Consider the following 16,877-nt stretch of genomic DNA (forward strand, 5'->3'; position numbering starts at 1 on the left):
CAGTTTTATTAAACAACTAGTTTTTTTTTTTTAATTTGACTTCTGTGTTAAAAAACAAAACAAATAAAAACAATTTTGTGAAACTGAATACTTGCTTTGCAGTCAGTGTTGAGTTTAAGCAGTGAACATCACTGAAGACGCAACAACTTACAATGCATGATTGCGACGGAATGTCCTCTTGTTTTTCCACATTTTACTAAAAATAGCTTCTGCGATAATAACATCCAATCCCAGATTGCTCGGTTTAGATGCTTAGCAATCTAGCAAACCTCATAAATTAAGATGCAAAATTGAATATGAAGTAGATGCAAAATTGGGAACGTGTTCTATTTATGTTTCGTTCAAAAGATCTTGTGGGGGGGGGGGGGGGGGGGAATACAAATCTTCAACGCATCAAGCTCAATTACAGCTTGGGTGTGTGGTGTCTTGGCAAGACTAGGAGGCGGGATAAGGACATTTGATAGACGAATCGCATTGATGCAGCAACGAGATAAAGATGACGCGCATCCAATCAGCACTTATTGTCAGACCTCTCTCGCCCAAGTAGCTTTCCACAGCGGCCAATCGGAGCCTGCGAGAGGCGGAATCCACTGAATGGATGACTGGAGTTTCCCGTGCGGTCTGAAGATTAATGGAAGAGGTCTGTTGATCTCAGGAATCGACTATCAGATGGTCGCTCCCGGAAAGCCGTTGCATTTGATCTGAGGGTAGAAACAAATGGGGAACTGAACTGCCACTCTTGTCATTGGACAAAGCGGATGTCTTGTTAGCAAACTCGTGCTTCTCCGGCTTCCATCTGGAACGGTTTTGCAGGAACAGAGACAGAACCAAGCACTCGGTTATTTTAGGCCGGGATACGGCTGCGAGGGACGCTAAAGGCTAACGATAGCTTTCTCCGTTCTTCTGACAGACTGCAACCAAATTCGACGTTCTGTCCAACGCTCCGGACCGGATTTTGATTTGTATCGAGGCCTCGTTGGGAATTCAAGGACTGTCGACCGAAGTCTTCTGACATCTAGAGGTGCTTGCCAGGAAACTTACGAGCTAACGTTGCGCTGCTAACTGCTTCATTTGCCACAGTAAGCAAGCCAGCTAGGAGGCTAAACCCCCATATAGCAGCAGCGATAGCCGCACAGCAGAGCGACTATCTCGGTTGAAGTTTCCCCAAGATAAGCGGAATAGGGGCCACCTGAGAGCGAACGTTTGCGCTGGTTATTTGATAATGATAGCCGTTAGCTCGTAGCTGTCGCCTTGACCGTGTCCAGCCACTGCTGTTTAGCCGTGTCAAGAGCTAGCGTCACTCAGCGACTCGAAGAGGAAGACTCAGCCCGAACCGAGGGACTCCACCATCAGGCTGCCATCATGGGCAACACGCCCACCGCAAAGAAGGGCAATGAGATGGAGAGCGGTGAGTATCTCCCACCTGGAAATAAGTGCAGCAGTGTTCGACTGTCATTTGATCGGTGTGTGCAGGAGTCGGTCTGTTGTCACAGTCAATTAGTGAGTGCAACTTCACTAACGTGCAATGCTCAAGGCCCCATCGCACTGAGATCCATTGCTCTTTTCATCCCTGAACGTAGACCTGTTATAATTATAGTTCCTAGTTTGTCATTCCTTGAAATCACTTGGCATTTCATTAACATCAAACTTTTTGTTTGTTTGTTGAGAAGGCCGTTTCTCTGCGAGGCCATTCTTGCCTGCGAAGTGAGCAGTTGGAGGATCTTATGAATTCTTTTCACCGATTATGTGGGGAGAACTCGTGATGAAAAGCCCAAGGTTAAATTCAGAGGTACCAGTGAGGATGACAACAACTCACTTTATACAACAAGTCATAGGTCTCTTTGTGGGTCATGTGTTTGCAGATGCTTCTTCCTCCTCACCCTCCCCTCCTTTAAAGACCATCCGAGGCTTCTGCAACACAAACTCCTGCTTGAGCTTTCTGCCACACTTTTTTCGGTTTGTTTTCGCCCTTGCATCCGTTCGGTCCAAACTATGTGAACGAGGCACACAGTTTGGGATGTCAAGAGTAAATTATTCATGCGCCATGTAGCTGACCAGCCCAGTCCCACCAGTGGCCGTCGGCAGTTTTTTTTTTCCAGTCGAAGGGGGGAGTTGGTTGTACTCAAAGAAGGAAAAAGCCACCAGGACGACAGGGGTCATATGATGCGTGAGGGTGATAGTCTTCAGGCGTAAACTTGCAAGTTGCGGAGTCTCTTGAATATCATGTGATAAGTAGCATTTAGAACAAGGACACTTGTGCGATTGTGTTTGTTTTGCGTGCTCAAGTGCTGATGTTTATGTGTGCGTGGCAAAAAAAAAAAAAGATGGAGACGGGTTTTTTTTTTCTTTTTTCTTTTTGGCCCCATTAGTTTAAAGGATGATCGTGACCATTTATGTCTGTCAGTATTTTTTTGTTGTTTTGGATTTACTATACTTACTCCCCAGTTGTCTTCCGCCTGTTTGGATTGCTGGCCGTGGTGGAGAAGTGAAAGGACACCGTTTTGGTGGTTTTATCCGTGACACTATAAATAACACTGAAGAGTGCAAAGTCTGAACAGGTATCTGCAAAATGAATATCAGCTCCTTGTTGCTGCTAGAGTGTATGTGTGAAGAATAGCCACTGGCCCTCCTGCAGCTTTAACTCGGCACTGGTGTCCCTCTGAAACAAGGCCCCGAGGCTTTTAAGTTGATCTACCCGCAACATTTTTTTCACCCCCAGGCTTGAGAACTCATTCGATTTTGAGGGATCCATGTATTGGAGAGCAGACCCGCCGTTGGTTTGTTCCCGTGCCATCGTTCTCAGCCACATCACAGAGGATCCACCCTGATCCCCCGAGACAGGTGCGAACCGGGGGTCTGCGAGCTCGCAGCCAGGAGTGTAATTTTCCATTGAGCAGTGAGAGAGGTTAAAGGACAACATGGCCGCTCGCTTTGGTTTCCATGAAAAATGGAGAGAGGGAGAGGGAGAGGGAGAGAGAGAGTCGCCGCCGCTGCCTCATGTTCAAATGCAAAGCCTGTGTGTGCCCCCCTTCCCCGAACGTCCCGAGTCGGAGAAGATAAGCAAAGAGCCGCTTTACTGACTTCTGACCGGCCAGAGGAAGTCGGACGGACAAACGCTGGGCTGTAGCAGGAAGTGAAGGAGCAAGGAAGGCCCAGCCCAGCTCCTGCGTCGTTTGGTCAGTTTCCATTAACCAAGCACAGCTGGACAGGATAGCATCGAACCGGGCTCCTTGGACACCGCCGAAAAAAGAAACAAACAAAAACAACGCCGGACACCCCTGGAGTTGTCGGGAAAGTCGGGGACTCGCTGCAGATTTGAGGCTCGGCACGGGCTACCCGGCTGGCTTCCACCCGCCTCGTATGATGTCCGTTATTCACAGGCTGGCAGGAAAGCTGTTTCACCGAGCGGGCCACTGTACAGGAGACGCCGACGGCGGAGAGGACGGACATGAGCGGCCGCGGGAGGAGCTAGAGGCTTGCCGCTGGTGTGAGTTTTCACTCTGAAGCCGTGCAGGGGGGTTGGGGATTGGGTTGTGGCGCACGCTGTGGCCTACCAGCTCAGCCAGCAGATACAGGGCCCTGGCCAAACTGTAAGAAAACCTTCTATTTAGGGGTCATTGTCGTGGCCGCTTCTGCGTCTGTGCTTTTGTTTTGAGGCGCGCCGCAACACAAATAGCTGCTTGTTTGTCGAGACGCAGCGCATGCCTTGTTGTTTTCTCTTCATTATTGGAAGCGTCCCTTCCCCCGCCTTTGAAAGTCACTTAGCAGCACAGAATACAATTCATCTAAACTGATTAGTATTGTTGTTGTAAAGCTTTCGTGCTGTTGCCTCACCCTTGAGACCTTTTGTTTTAGTTCGTCGTCTCTCCCCCCCCCCCCCCCTCCTGTTTATAGATGGCTTGGAATATTTTTCTGTGCTTCTCACACTTTAAAAATATGAGCCAGATGCCCAGTGCCAGTTATTACATAAGCGATTGTTGCATTGGGCTGGTACGCTTTGTATTTGGTCATATAATGAGGTGGCACCCTGTCAAAGTGCAACTCCCTCGATCTATAAATATCTCGATGGATCATGTCCTGCCCGGGCGCTGCTCGCAGCTGCTTTGTGCTTCAGGGGAGGGTTTGTATTTGTGTTGCTCATCACTTCCTGTCCCTAGTTAATGGGGGGCTTTGTTACATGTCCAGTCTGATTGCCGGTCACTGCACCTTGGTTAAGTCCAGAGTGCAAAAGGGGCAAGTTGGTAAAGCCGACATTGTGCAAGGAAAGAGCAGTCGGAAAAGCAGAACTCGAGGGCGGAGCTCAGATATCGGAAAAGGAGCATTAGTTTTGTTTGGGCTGCAACTGCTACAACAAACACAAGGGTAATCTTTGTGCTGGCTAATCTTGTGAAACCAGCCTTGCATGAACTGAACGCAACACTGAAAAATAACTTTTGTTTTTTTTCTCCTGTGCCGATCTGGACATCCAATACGGAATGTAGAATTGGACGGGGTCAAAAGTACCCCCGAAAAGAGTAACCGGTCAACACGGGTAACGCAGGATAGAACTGAATAGCTGCACTTACTTTACTTTATCGCCCACAACAGTTGAACTGGTTGCAAGGTCATGTCCAAAAGGTTGTTTATGTGGCCTCCCAATGCTTTGCAAAAAATAAAAGGTCCTATGTCACACATTTCTATTTTGTTCCGACACCCCCCCAACTATTTTTAGCATGCAGAGTAGCCTCCCGTCTCTCGGATTCAGACTAAAACACCTGCGGACCTGATCTATTGACGACCGTGTGTATGCTGACACAAACAAACGTGCCTCTCTACGTTCCACCCAGCCCATGTTTGCACTCTGATCTGTCCCCCCTTCACGCGGGAGCCTCCGCGCTCTGAATGTGGCCCGATCGGGGCAACATCCCTCTTAAATGTCGGTCAGCTCGCCCTAATATAACCCCTGTGTTCCTGCGTCAGAGTGGGGGCCCATCCAGGCCCGGGGGACGAGATGCACGATTGATTTTTTTATTTTTTTTTCCTTAGAGGATCGATTGAGCCCTGGCACTACAAAACCAAAACAGCCTCTCTGCGCTGCATTTGGGGCTCGGGTGGACACTGGGGGGAGGGAGGGGTGGGGACATGGAAGGGCTTTCCAGTGGAAAAATGCTCCAATCAGCTGCAAAAGTTTTCATTACAGATGTGAGATCTGATTGGTTCAGCTAATGAGGGATTTTTTTAAAAAAAAAATTCTGTGGCGTCTTGATGCATGTAGCTCAGCTGGAGGGTCATCGCTCAGGCCTAGTTCTGTTTTTTTTTTTTTTTTTTTTTTTTTAAACAAGACTTCCTCTCTGCATTGGATAAATATACCAGCTCGGGTTGTGCACCCCTCCCCTCGGTGATCATGCCCCTGTTTGAGATCGATATGTAGTCCGCATGTGTACGCGTGCGCGCGTGTGTTTGACATGGGAGGGCACAGCAGAGTACTTTGCACAGAATAAATATTGATAGAAACCAAAGTAAGGGTCTGATTGATCAGTGCGAGAGGAGCTGCGCCGCCGGTCGGGGTTTAAACCTGACTGTAAACTGGATGTAAAAGCTACCAAAGCGACAGGGAAAAGACCTCAGTTGGGTAGTTCTGTTGCCCCGACGTTCCAACCCGATCGCCTTCGAAGGGAGCGGACGGGTCATGAGTCAGTGACTGCGAGGGAGGAGGTGAAGATAGGAAGAACAGGGGGGAGACTTTGCTGGGCTAATGTGTGACAGGAAGAGCTCCAGGAGACATGGGAAGAGGGAGTCATCTTCGCGCTCAAGTGAATCAGGGTCGCGCTCGGCAGATGGTGCGGCACCAGAAGTACCCATAGTCATCCCAGATGGTAAGGAATTTGCAGCGCGGGAGCCGAGTGGGGTCTTTGGTAATCACCTGCAATTGCACGGAGCAACGGAATCCAGGTCACCTAAATTGGTTTTAAACTGGAGTGCATCCGGGAGTGGTGTTACTTTAACCGGTTAACTCCCCGAGCTAACCGGTTAAAGTTATGAGGGGATTTGCCCCCTGTTGGCGGACCCTAACTGGCTGGAGGTGGAGGCTGAGCGGCTCTTCCTGGGAAATGTTTTCTCTGCCTCTCGACCAGTCTGCCTGAAACGCTCTCCTGTGGGAGCCGCAGCGGCGGCGCTTTCGAAAAATGTTTATGTGAACTTTGGTCCCTGCAGCTCCTGCTGGCTTTCTCTCATCCTATTGTTAGAGCTGCCGGTCTGTGGAGAATTAGCAGGAAATCACATTAGTTGGATCAGGATTGTACTTCTCTGAGCTGCTTGAGTGACTGGATTATTAAATTTTTTAAAAAAATTAGAAATATCTTAATTTTTACGTACGGTTATATTTGCAAAAGGGGTTTCCCTTCTTTTCTTTTTAAGACAATGCAGCAGCTCCTTTATTTTAATACTTGCATCTCGATTGTCATTGAAACAGATGCTATATTTATCGAAATATCGCCTTTGCCGTTTGTTTCGTGAGATCCACTTTTCCAAGCTTGTGTCCCAGGCTCAACAAACGGCTGTTCCCCGCTCTGTTAGGGCAGCTCGTGCCCTCAACTGGTGCATAGATGTTGTGGAGGAATGAGGAAGCGCACTTATCTGCATGTCTCTGCAGAGCACCGTGTTGATTAGCCCCATAAAGACAACGAGGCTAACAAAATAAACTATTGGCCATGTTGTGTGTGCCAAGCTGTAAAAATGTCATCTCAGTCCGTGCGCTCGCCGTGTCCACGGGCGTGCGTGTTTGTAGCGTTGCATTTGTGCGTTCAGTGACGCCAGATGTAGATTCTAACCCAAAGGCATTTTGTGCCTCATGTTAAACTGCGCCCATGACATGATGGATCAATGTATTGTTCCACAAGTTTAGAGGTGGAGTTTTGTCCGTGTTGAATGCTGCTGGCACGCACACATAGATAGATACATAGATAGATAGATTGCACTTTTAAGCAAATATAATGCAAGTTCACACATAGAAAGCTTGAAAGTTGCTGCATATTTAGGAATGTAAAGAGCCCATACCACTGTGCACAAATTGTCAGATCTTTGCTTTTCACCCTAAACTTCAGTGGACCAACCTTATGCACTTAATCACCTTGAAAACAAGTATATTTAGCCCTCTGTTTACAGCCGTCCCCCCCAAAATGCAACGTTTTAGCTCGCTACTGATACTTACACTTTGTTATATCTTTCATGATGTTGGAAAGGCACAAAAAAAACAAACTAGGTCTTAATGCTTGAACAAACACCGAACTAACGATATTACGACTAAGATGGGATGACATTACAAAGGGATCATTAGAGAGAAAGTGTGTGCGAAAACATTCAGTCCTGCAAAACTGGAGCAAGCAAACCGGAGAATTCACATACAGGCCAAAAACAGATCTTGTCCTTACAGGCATGTTGATTAAATGAATCACACAAAATAAGGGACCTATTTAAACAAGACGCATATCGAAAAACCCAAGTAACAATGTTACAGGAACGCTTGTAAAACTTGTTTCGCCGGCCCCCTTTTCCAGCTGTGTGCCTCCAGAACTGGCTTCCACTTGTCCCGTGCATCAGCAACAGTCTATTTTTCTCGAAACGCTTGCCCCATTTTGCCCATATGGGTCGCTCGGTGCACAAATATAACTCTGTACATACACGGCGCCACCAGCATTGGTTCTCCTGTGTGCGTGCACGGCAGTGGCTGCTGCCTTTGCATCCGCAATCAAAGTTCTCTCAGGCTGTTGCCGGCCATCAAAGGTACTGGACACTGTGATAAAGACGTTGCCAGAAAAAGAAATGATGGGCAGCTCTGCTTAGAATTGGGGACAAAAGTAGCCAAAAGGTTTCAGTGGGATATCAACAGAGATAGGAAGTAGTTGATAATATGACCTCAGGGAGATAAATATGGAACACAGCTGACTGTTAAACCACAATAACAAGTTTCAGTTGTCAGACATGACATGATCCAGCAGCAGAGGAGAACCAGCACCGTTACCAGTACCCACTTGCTGGGCCCGACTGGCAGCGTGATGATGAACTGCACAAAGGCCACACAAAGCTGCTGATTCTTACGTTTGTTGCACGAGGTGCCAGATGTGGAATTACCTGCATCACATCCATTTCATGAACACGCTCGGCACTTAATCTACTTAAGTCTGCCGCACTTAGATTTCAAGGGACCCTGTTCTGACGTGAAAGCGCTGAGTCTGCTGAATAGACGGTGAATTAGAGGCTGACGTTGCATCATCTCGGTGTTTAGAGTGACTCTCTGTTGCAGGTGTCTTGTCTCGTTGCAGAACAGAAGTGGAGTCTTTGCAGTTGTAATCTAACAAGTGACCGACTGACAGCCTTCCTCATTCTGGGAAACCAGTAAACACTCATAACTGTGATCTCTGTTTTTAATCCTAGTGAAAGAGTTTCTCGCCAAAGCCAAAGAAGATTTCCTGAAAAAATGGGAGAATCCTGCACAGGTGAGAAGGAGGATATTCAGAATATTGACTTTGTTTGTTTTATGATACAACTGGTCCTTCTTTCCTTTCTTGGGATTAAACATGTCTGCTGACATAAATGTTGCTTCGACTTATTCGCTGTTTATTTTTTTTATTTGGCAGGCATGACCCGTCAGCAACTAGGTTTTATGAGTGTTTCAGTGGCGCCCTCTGCTGGTTTTATTCTTGAATAATCTTTTCCAAATTAAAAAAAAAAAAAAAAAAATCTAAACAACTTTTCTGAACATGCAACTTCCCAACGCACGTAATAAACCTTTCATGAAATAACAGGCTCACTTTTTAATTTGTCATTTGATGATCATCATCATGAATATTACCGTCAAGACTTTCATGTTGGCTTTATTGAGTAGATTCTGTGAACTGAAACCTATCCTGATATGTTTTATTAATCAATTTATTTTTTTATTTATTTTATTTAAAATGTCCAGCGCATATTGTTGAACATGTAAATGTAAATATGCCAGAATTAGACAAAAGCCATCTGCAGTCCCTGGCAGGTCAGAAGAAATAACAATACAATGACAAATACAAATGAACAATACGATAGAAGAATTGGACATGGTTTTAAAATTAGTGCTGACAGATCTGGTTTCTTTTCAGACGCTTTTTTTTTTTAGATTGACTTTAAAAGTCTTGCTTGCCAAAACATTGTCTCACTGACGCCCTCTTCTGCCACTCAGCAAACTGCGGCTTTGGACCACTTTGAACGTTTGAAGACCTTAGGAACCGGTTCGTTTGGTCGTGTCATGCTGGTTAAACACAAAGAGTCGGGCCTGCATTTTGCCATGAAGATACTTGACAAACAGAAGGTGAGGTGTCTCGCGACTGTCCATCTTAAAGAGAGAGTTTACGCAAATACATGTGAACGTCGCCGACAATTAGGATTACGTCACATGCAGCCAGGACGGAAATTACGGTTTAATCAGCAGCTTGTTTGTGCTTATTTATGAATAACTTTGCCCCCTGTAGGTGGTGAAGCTGAAGCAGATAGAACACACTCTGAATGAGAAACGTATCCTGCAAGCTGTTAATTTTCCCTTTCTGGTGCGACTGGAACACTCTTTTAAGGTTTGCATTCAACCTCGTCGCATATTAATCTGGTTTTCACTGGGCTGCTTTTGCATGTGAGAGTAAAACTGTGCTGTCCATCCTCTCTACAGGACAACAGCAACCTGTATATGATAATGGAATATGTTCCGGGGGGGGAAATGTTCTCACACTTAAGGAGAATCGGTAGATTCAGGTGAGCTTACGTGGACTAAATTCTCGAGTGTTCACGCCTGCCTTTATTTAACTAATTGTATGTCTGCTGACCCTTTTCCACAGTGAACCGCACGCCCGCTTCTACGCAGCCCAGATTGTACTGACATTTGAATACCTTCACTCTCTGGACCTCATCTACCGAGATCTCAAGCCGGAGAACCTGCTCATCGATCAGCAGGGTTACATCCAGGCAAGGCCTCATTTTCTCAGTCATCACAGATGATTTATGTTGTTTATTTTTCTCTCTTTCAGTTCTTAAAGTCGTTTCCTTCTTTTGCAGGTAACAGATTTTGGATTCGCAAAAAGGGTGAAGGGCCGGACCTGGACTCTGTGTGGAACCCCAGAGTACCTGGCGCCTGAGATCATCCTCAGCAAGGTGAGTTGAGAGTCGGGTGCGCACTCGGCCATGCAGGTAGATGAAGGCGTGCGCTGACCACAGGCTTCAGTCCTCCTAGTGTCAGTCCCAGCCCAGTGTGGAGAAGACTGGGGGCCAAGGTGTGAGGCGTCTGAGCACGGCAGCAGACGAGTCTATTGGTGACAAAGTCGGCCCCTTGATAGATGAACAGGCAGGAGATGAATAGAAGGTTTTCCTCCTTTTGTCATTTCATGTTGATGTAAATCGCTCCCGCAGCCTCCCATTGCGTCAAAGTCTTTGTGTAGATGGAACATGTCAGCAGAGCCTCCATTAGCACAGTGCTTTGGCCGAGCCGTCCCTTTAACTCTTAAGACATTTAAATAGCGTGTGGCTTTGTCACGTGCATAACAAATGATGCCACAACTCTGAATTTGACAGTGTTTCTAATGTTATCCTGAACTGTTTTCTTAATAGCAGTGTGACGACTGGCTGCTCACATTGTTTTCTTTCTCTTCGATTAGAATGGGACACAACATGATTGGCAGTTTTGAGTTGGTGGTTGTTTCCCCATTAGATATCATGCTGAAGCCCGGTGTTGCCTGCCAACCGAGCTTTAGAACGACCCGATGGTTGACTAGTAACTCCAGGCAGAGCGATTCAAATCTCTTCCGAGGTCATCCCACAAGGAAACTGAATGCTTTACCTTTAATTTAAACACCAAAAGGATGTTTCTGATCCGCCTTTATTTCCTTTGTGTTTTCAGGGTTACAACAAAGCGGTGGACTGGTGGGCTCTGGGAGTTCTGATATATGAAATGGCCGCAGGTTACCCCCCCTTCTTCGCAGACCAGCCTATTCAGATTTACGAGAAGATTGTATCAGGGAAGGTGAGTTAAGAAAGGTCTGCCTTGTGTATCCGTCAATATCGGTGTGATTTAATTTTCCCAGCAGACAACAGAGGACAATATTGGCTCCCCCCCCCCCCTCCTCTTCACTGAGGCAGTAGTTCATAAGCTGTGGTTATAAAAACAAAAATCATAATATTTGTTTAGTCATCAATGATGCAAAAATAATTCACCTCTCCCGAAGAATAAACTCAATATTTACTTTTAAATATTTATAACGAGAAATGTATGCATTGCATTGCAGAAAGAGGCAAAGTTTCCTTAGCTGTCTGTCCATATGATACTGAGGATGTTTCTGAAAATGAAACAAGTAAATTATTTCCGTCTAATCCGATTTTATTTTAAATTCAATCTCGTGGCTACTAGAGATTTGGTGCCCTCACTATCTGTGCGATAAGTGGCGTCTTTGTCCTCAAGACATTAAGCCACTGATGTCATATGGCTTTAACATCAAGTCAGTGTTGCGCGTGTTTTGCATTCCTGTGGGTCATTTGTGGTTGATCATGGTAAAGGTCAGGCTCACAGTGTTCACTGCAGTAGCATCCGCTCCACATTGTGCTGATGTTTTGTTATGGCCTCCAAAGCACCTTAAACCTGATCATTTCCAATGTTGGGCAGTTGGCTTGTGGCATCTGCGTAACGGCTTTTTCTCTGTGCGGTGATTACACAGCAGCGATGACAGGATGATTAACTACCTGTGGTAATTCATTCTGCTAGAAAATTACCAACCTGTGCGACTTTTTTTTTTTTCTTCTTTCTTTCTTCCCATCGCCAGGTGCGCTTCCCGTCCCACTTCAGCTCAGACCTGAAGGATCTGCTGAGAAACCTGCTGCAGGTGGACCTGACCAAGCGTTTCGGGAACCTCAGGAATGGAGTCAACGATATCAAGAGCCACAAGTGGTTCGCCACCACCGATTGGATCGCCATCTACCAGAGGAAGGTAAGAGTCCAGCCACCAACACGCGGGCGACTGGAAACCGCTCTGTACCGTCTCACACCAAACGAGTTTCCGAGCGGTGGCGTCTCGCACGGCGGCTCCATCGGTTCACGCCAGGATTGCAATGTCACGCGACAACCCCGGTAGTGTTGCGTGTATTTAAAGAAAACAACAGTGCAACTAAACTCTTTTGCCCGTCCCATCAGTGTCTCAAGTATCGCTGTGAGTAAAAAAGAAAAATGATAATAAACCAAACTGCTGGTATTATCCAAAATGCAGCTATTTAAAGTATACCTGCATTTTGTTCATCATGGTTTCAAATTTACAGTAAAGTCTGCTTTGTTTTTTGACAGCCGGACTGAACAGTGTTGAAGCTGATACGTCACAGTGACGATTCACTGTAAAATACAGCACATATAAAAACTAAATCCAGCACGTTGTTTATTATGATGAAAATCCACCAGATCCACTGTGTGGACTTCCTGCCTGAGCGATTCTACCTGCTGCGCTTGACGCGGCCGCTACGCGTCAAGCGTGAAAAATAGAACGGCCACGTATTTTACCAGAGCGGCGTGGTTTCACGCTTCTGGGACGCTTCTGAAAGGCGCCGGCACCACGCCTGGTGTGAACCTGCACACTGACTTTAATGGTTGCGGCCTTGCTGAGGAGCCACGAACGCACCGCAGATGCTTTTGGTGCAAATTGGGGGCTAGCGCCCCTTTAATTTTGTTCTGAGATAACGCACCTTAAATTTCATTCGGTGCCCCTGTCAAATTAGATTTTTTTTTTTTTATCAATCGAGTTGTTAAAATTTATCGAGGTGAATTAGCATTATGATGACTTGTGTCTGCAAATGCCAAAACCTAATTAGTCTTTGCTGTGAATTATCAACTGACGCGTTCCCGATCATAATTCTTACTACAAATGAATCTAACCTTTGTGACTGCCCTCTTTGTCCCTCTGCGGACGCTGCTGCGCATGCGGTTGCCGTGGCGCTCCCTGTTAGACCTCGTTTCATCCCTCTGATTATCTTCCATTGTCCCCTCACCCTTTCAGGTGGAAGCTCCCTTTATTCCGAAGTGCAAAGGCCCCGGCGACACGAGCAACTTTGACGAATACGACGAGGAGGAGATCCGAGTCTCCTTCACGGAGAAATGTGCAAAGGAGTTTGCAGAGTTCTAGCTTCCAACCACGAGTAGCAGCGAGAGGGCGAGAGGTATTTTAGAAGTCGAAAAAGGGGGTCGCGAAGAAAGGAAGTGAAGGCTTCGGGTGGACTGCTAACTTGCTTATTTGTTCTGACAAAACAACAATGTAAAAAAACGCCCCCCCATCCCCCAGTCAAATGGTAGGCAGAAGTGAAGAAAGAACCAACAGAACCAGCAGTGTTGCCTTTTTCTGATTGTTTCTCAACTGTTACCGACTACTTTTTATTTATCCCTCTTGTGTTTGTTGGCAGGGACTTCTCGAGGAAAACACGCATAGGTTTGTGGTTGTCCAGCTGTAATACTCGTATCTCTCTGATGGTGTAAGCGACGCGCGTTTTTGGGTTTGGCAGGTTGAGGCATTTTCTCTTAAAGGTACTGAAATTTGCCAGGCTCAATTTCTCTTCTTCTTTTTTTCCAAGGGGGACCTCTGCAGTCTTTTTTTTTTTTTTTTCCTTTGTTTGTTTGTTTGTTTGTTTGTTTGTTTGTTTGTTTGTTTCAAAAGTGTTGTATTCTCTGCTCCATCTCTCCATCCTGAATCTGTCCGAGCAATACCAAGTCCAACAGATGTGCCTAACATTAACGCCAACTGGTTGGAGAACTGCGTTTTTGAAAGCGTTGTGTGCGGGGCCCTCGGCCACGGTGGCTTCAGCCCTTGTGCCTGTTTTTGGTTTCAAAGCTTGAAAACTCTGCACCTGTCCGCGTCGGGCCCCAGTGGGTGCGCTCGTCGGGGCAGGAAGACGCTTTCCCCGCTTGAGCCTGAAGCAACGGCGACCTCTTTGATCGAAGTGAACGTGATCCGTCGATTCATAAAGGTCTTACTACCCGTGGGGACCTGTGAGAGTTGGGGAGGGGGGGGAAAACCGTGGGATCTGCTCGTCCGTCTTTCTCTTAACTGATTTTAACAGAGCATTTTACAAATCCTACCGATAATCAGCTTTTTCTAATTTTGAACTTTCCTTTTGAGCGTGTGTGTGTGTGTGTGTGTGTGTGTAAACGGCTGCCGTTTAAGCAGCAGCTAACATTGAGGTCAACACTCCTGAGTTGTTTATTTCATGCAACAGTGTCTCACGGCTGCGACACTGGATCCATATTTTAGAGATAAACCAATTCAAACTGAGCCTAATTTGCAAAGCTGACACAATTGCGTAGCTTTTTTTTGAGTGTAATTTAAAAAAAAAAAGGTGGATTTTAATGCTCGCAAAAAAAGTAGCAAAACATTTTAACAAAAATGTGCATGTTATTTTTGTATAGTATCATGTTGAAGGAGAGATGGCAGAGAATTATTTGTGCTCAGATCATCGATATTAAAAAAGGAAAATGAAAAAAAAAATACTAAAAAATCTTGCAGATGTAACAACATGGATCTTCTTTTAGTGGTTGTTAGGCGACAATTTACTTCAAAATGTCACCCAGCGTTTTTCAACGTCATGTTCCTTCTTTTCTCTTCTGTATATAACAGACGTTTAACTTCAGATAGATTTGCATTTGAAGTATTTGCTTTTCCATTTTTCCGGCTTTACACGTGACACATGAAAACCAAGAGCGCCGACTCAAGACATCTCCTTTCGCCACTTAATTGTTGTGGATGCAAGACAATCGCAGACCGAATCTAATTGCTGGTTTGTAGACTGAAAATGTTTCGAGGTTGATGAAGGATGTTTGTCCCCTCCCAGGCCCCGTAGTGCCCAGGTGCTAGACTCTGTCCATCTCACTCAAAATAAAAGTGCTTCTGTGAATTGTTTGATGTGCATAAATCTATTTGTCATCAAGTCTCGTCACATGAACTTAAACTTGCGAATGTTTTTTGACTCCCATTATTTTGGTAGGCCGGAGTGATTAGTTTGGCAGTCTCCCAGTGCAATTGAGATGGAACGCAGGTACCTTTTCATTTTTGAATGTCTTGTCTTTGAATTGTGTGATGGATTTGTTTCATACTGTAACGAAAGACAATGTATGCTTTGTAAGAACATGTCTCCGGTTGGCTTGTTTTTGTTCTGTTTGCCGGTGACAAAACGGCCCCAGTGGCCAGACATCTCCCACACCTGGGAAACGTTTGAGAAATCAGCGTTTCAGTCTCCACCTCCGATGGTCCCATTGTTAGGCAACATCACGTTTGGTCGGAGCGTCGCTAAAAATGTTGCGGATGGCAGAAAGGCTTCTGCAGTCCTTTCTGCAAATTTTGAAGCACACGTCACGCCCCTTTTTTCATTGCTACTTCCTGAGAGATTTAAGACATAATGTAACGCGTCGGAGAGCACATGTAATATCTTTTGTATTTATGTTCTGACTAAAGAATTTATCCGAGTTTGTGGGTAGAAGGCACTGCCACTTGATCCACTTCTGAGTCCATTGCAATGCTTCTTTAAAAAAAAAACAAAAAAACAAAAAAAAATATCTATTTTAGTCCCCTCCCAATACAAAACATCTTGACATCTGTCTTTAATTCTCCTCTGTCACACTGAACACAATCAACTGTTCTGTGCTAACTTTAGGGTTTTTCTTTTTTTTTTTTTGCCTTCTGTTCTCATCAGGTTTCCGCACTGTCTTCGCTCAAACATGACACTTTTTACATCTGAGATGTTTTGTGTTCATCTTTTCTAATTGTATTTTCAAAAAAAGCAAAAATGCAAAAACAGAACATTATTTTTTTTTCCTTATGACCTGGGTACAGTGATTGTGTAGTCTATTGTACCTTTGGGAAACAATACTGTATATCCTTGCCTTGGACAGTCTTAACTGGAGAACTTGACAGATACCCTTAGAACACAATGAGTATGTTAAAAAAAAATATATACATAAAGTAATATTTTGCAAAATGTATCATTCCAATAAACTTTTACTTGTTAAGACTAACTTATATGTGGGCCTTTTCTTCACTTTGCACATTATATATTTTTTGAAACTTTTTTTTTCTGATGGGAATAAGAAAACCTACAGCTTCTGGTTTCACCCCAGTTGAATCAGAGGGGTATAGTCAGCAGCTAGGAGGTGGCGCAGGCTGATTCGCTTTCACTGGGGAATGTCTCTAAGAGGCCACAGGGTGCAACAGTATTATGCAGTGTTGCAATCACTGTCACAGTACAAGATCAAATACATAAATGTATCCCTGTCTCAAAAAATAATACTTTATTAAAAATCTGACATATGCATAACAACTGTGCGATAGTCCTGTAATAAGTCGTCAGGAAGATTTTATCAATCAACTTTTTTTCCTCGAAGTGCTTTGTACAATCGAGAGGCAAAACCAACTGTGCCCCCAGAGGAAGCAAGGTGCCACAGTGGCCAGGAAAAAGCTGATGATAAATCACATAGTCAAATACTATATTCAGTTATTTGTGCACATACATGAAGAAATGGGATGGCTTGTAAATGAAAAAAAAGTAATGCGGTTGAGTGAGTGGTAATAGATTCTATACACAACAAAGATCACTTTCATTTTAAGACTTTGATTTTGTGGATAACTGAACAATTTGTCAACATTTATGTAGCCTTGATCCATGTAGCCAACGTCAACAACATTTATTTGACAATTATCTGATTTCTGAGTTGAAGTAAGCTTGTTGTGAGTCCCGTAAAGAGCACTTTATCGAGTTGTTATAATACTGAAGAATCTAGGTCAAGGGTTACATTTTGTTAAAGAACTGCTTTTCCCATTTTTTTGAAAAGGCTGCTACGTTTTTTCCCCCCTTGGCTCGGAGTC

The 16,877-nt window shown here is 45.0% G+C and overlaps 1 protein-coding gene across 3 annotated transcripts; it reads left to right on the forward strand.

The window, feature by feature from the left end:
* The first annotated feature begins 546 nt into the window (after nt 1-546).
* Nucleotides 547-16,030, forward strand: LOC142892957 (cAMP-dependent protein kinase catalytic subunit alpha). 3 transcript variants are annotated; one of them, XM_076033127.1, is made up of 10 exons: nt 547-1,408; nt 8,413-8,474; nt 9,194-9,322; nt 9,483-9,581; nt 9,674-9,756; nt 9,840-9,966; nt 10,057-10,152; nt 10,895-11,017; nt 11,811-11,975; nt 13,029-16,030. In XM_076033127.1, the coding sequence occupies exons 1-10, from the start codon at nt 1,363-1,365 to the stop codon at nt 13,152-13,154; spliced, it is 1,056 nt and encodes a 351-aa protein (XP_075889242.1). In that variant the 5' UTR covers nt 547-1,362; the 3' UTR covers nt 13,155-16,030. The 3 variants fall into 3 exon arrangements, with proteins under 3 accessions (XP_075889242.1, XP_075889240.1, XP_075889241.1); XM_076033125.1 differs by lacking the exon at nt 547-1,408 and adding an exon at nt 2,584-3,487; XM_076033126.1 differs by lacking the exon at nt 547-1,408 and adding an exon at nt 5,295-5,855.
* The last annotated feature ends 847 nt before the right edge of the window (nt 16,031-16,877 follow it).

The sequence above is a fragment of the Nelusetta ayraudi genome, unplaced genomic scaffold (genome assembly GCF_046127955.1).
Source record: "Nelusetta ayraudi isolate G7.1 ecotype Tasmania unplaced genomic scaffold, CSIRO-AGI_Nayr_v1 ptg000040l, whole genome shotgun sequence".
Classification (NCBI taxonomy): Eukaryota; Metazoa; Chordata; class Actinopteri; order Tetraodontiformes; family Monacanthidae; genus Nelusetta; species Nelusetta ayraudi.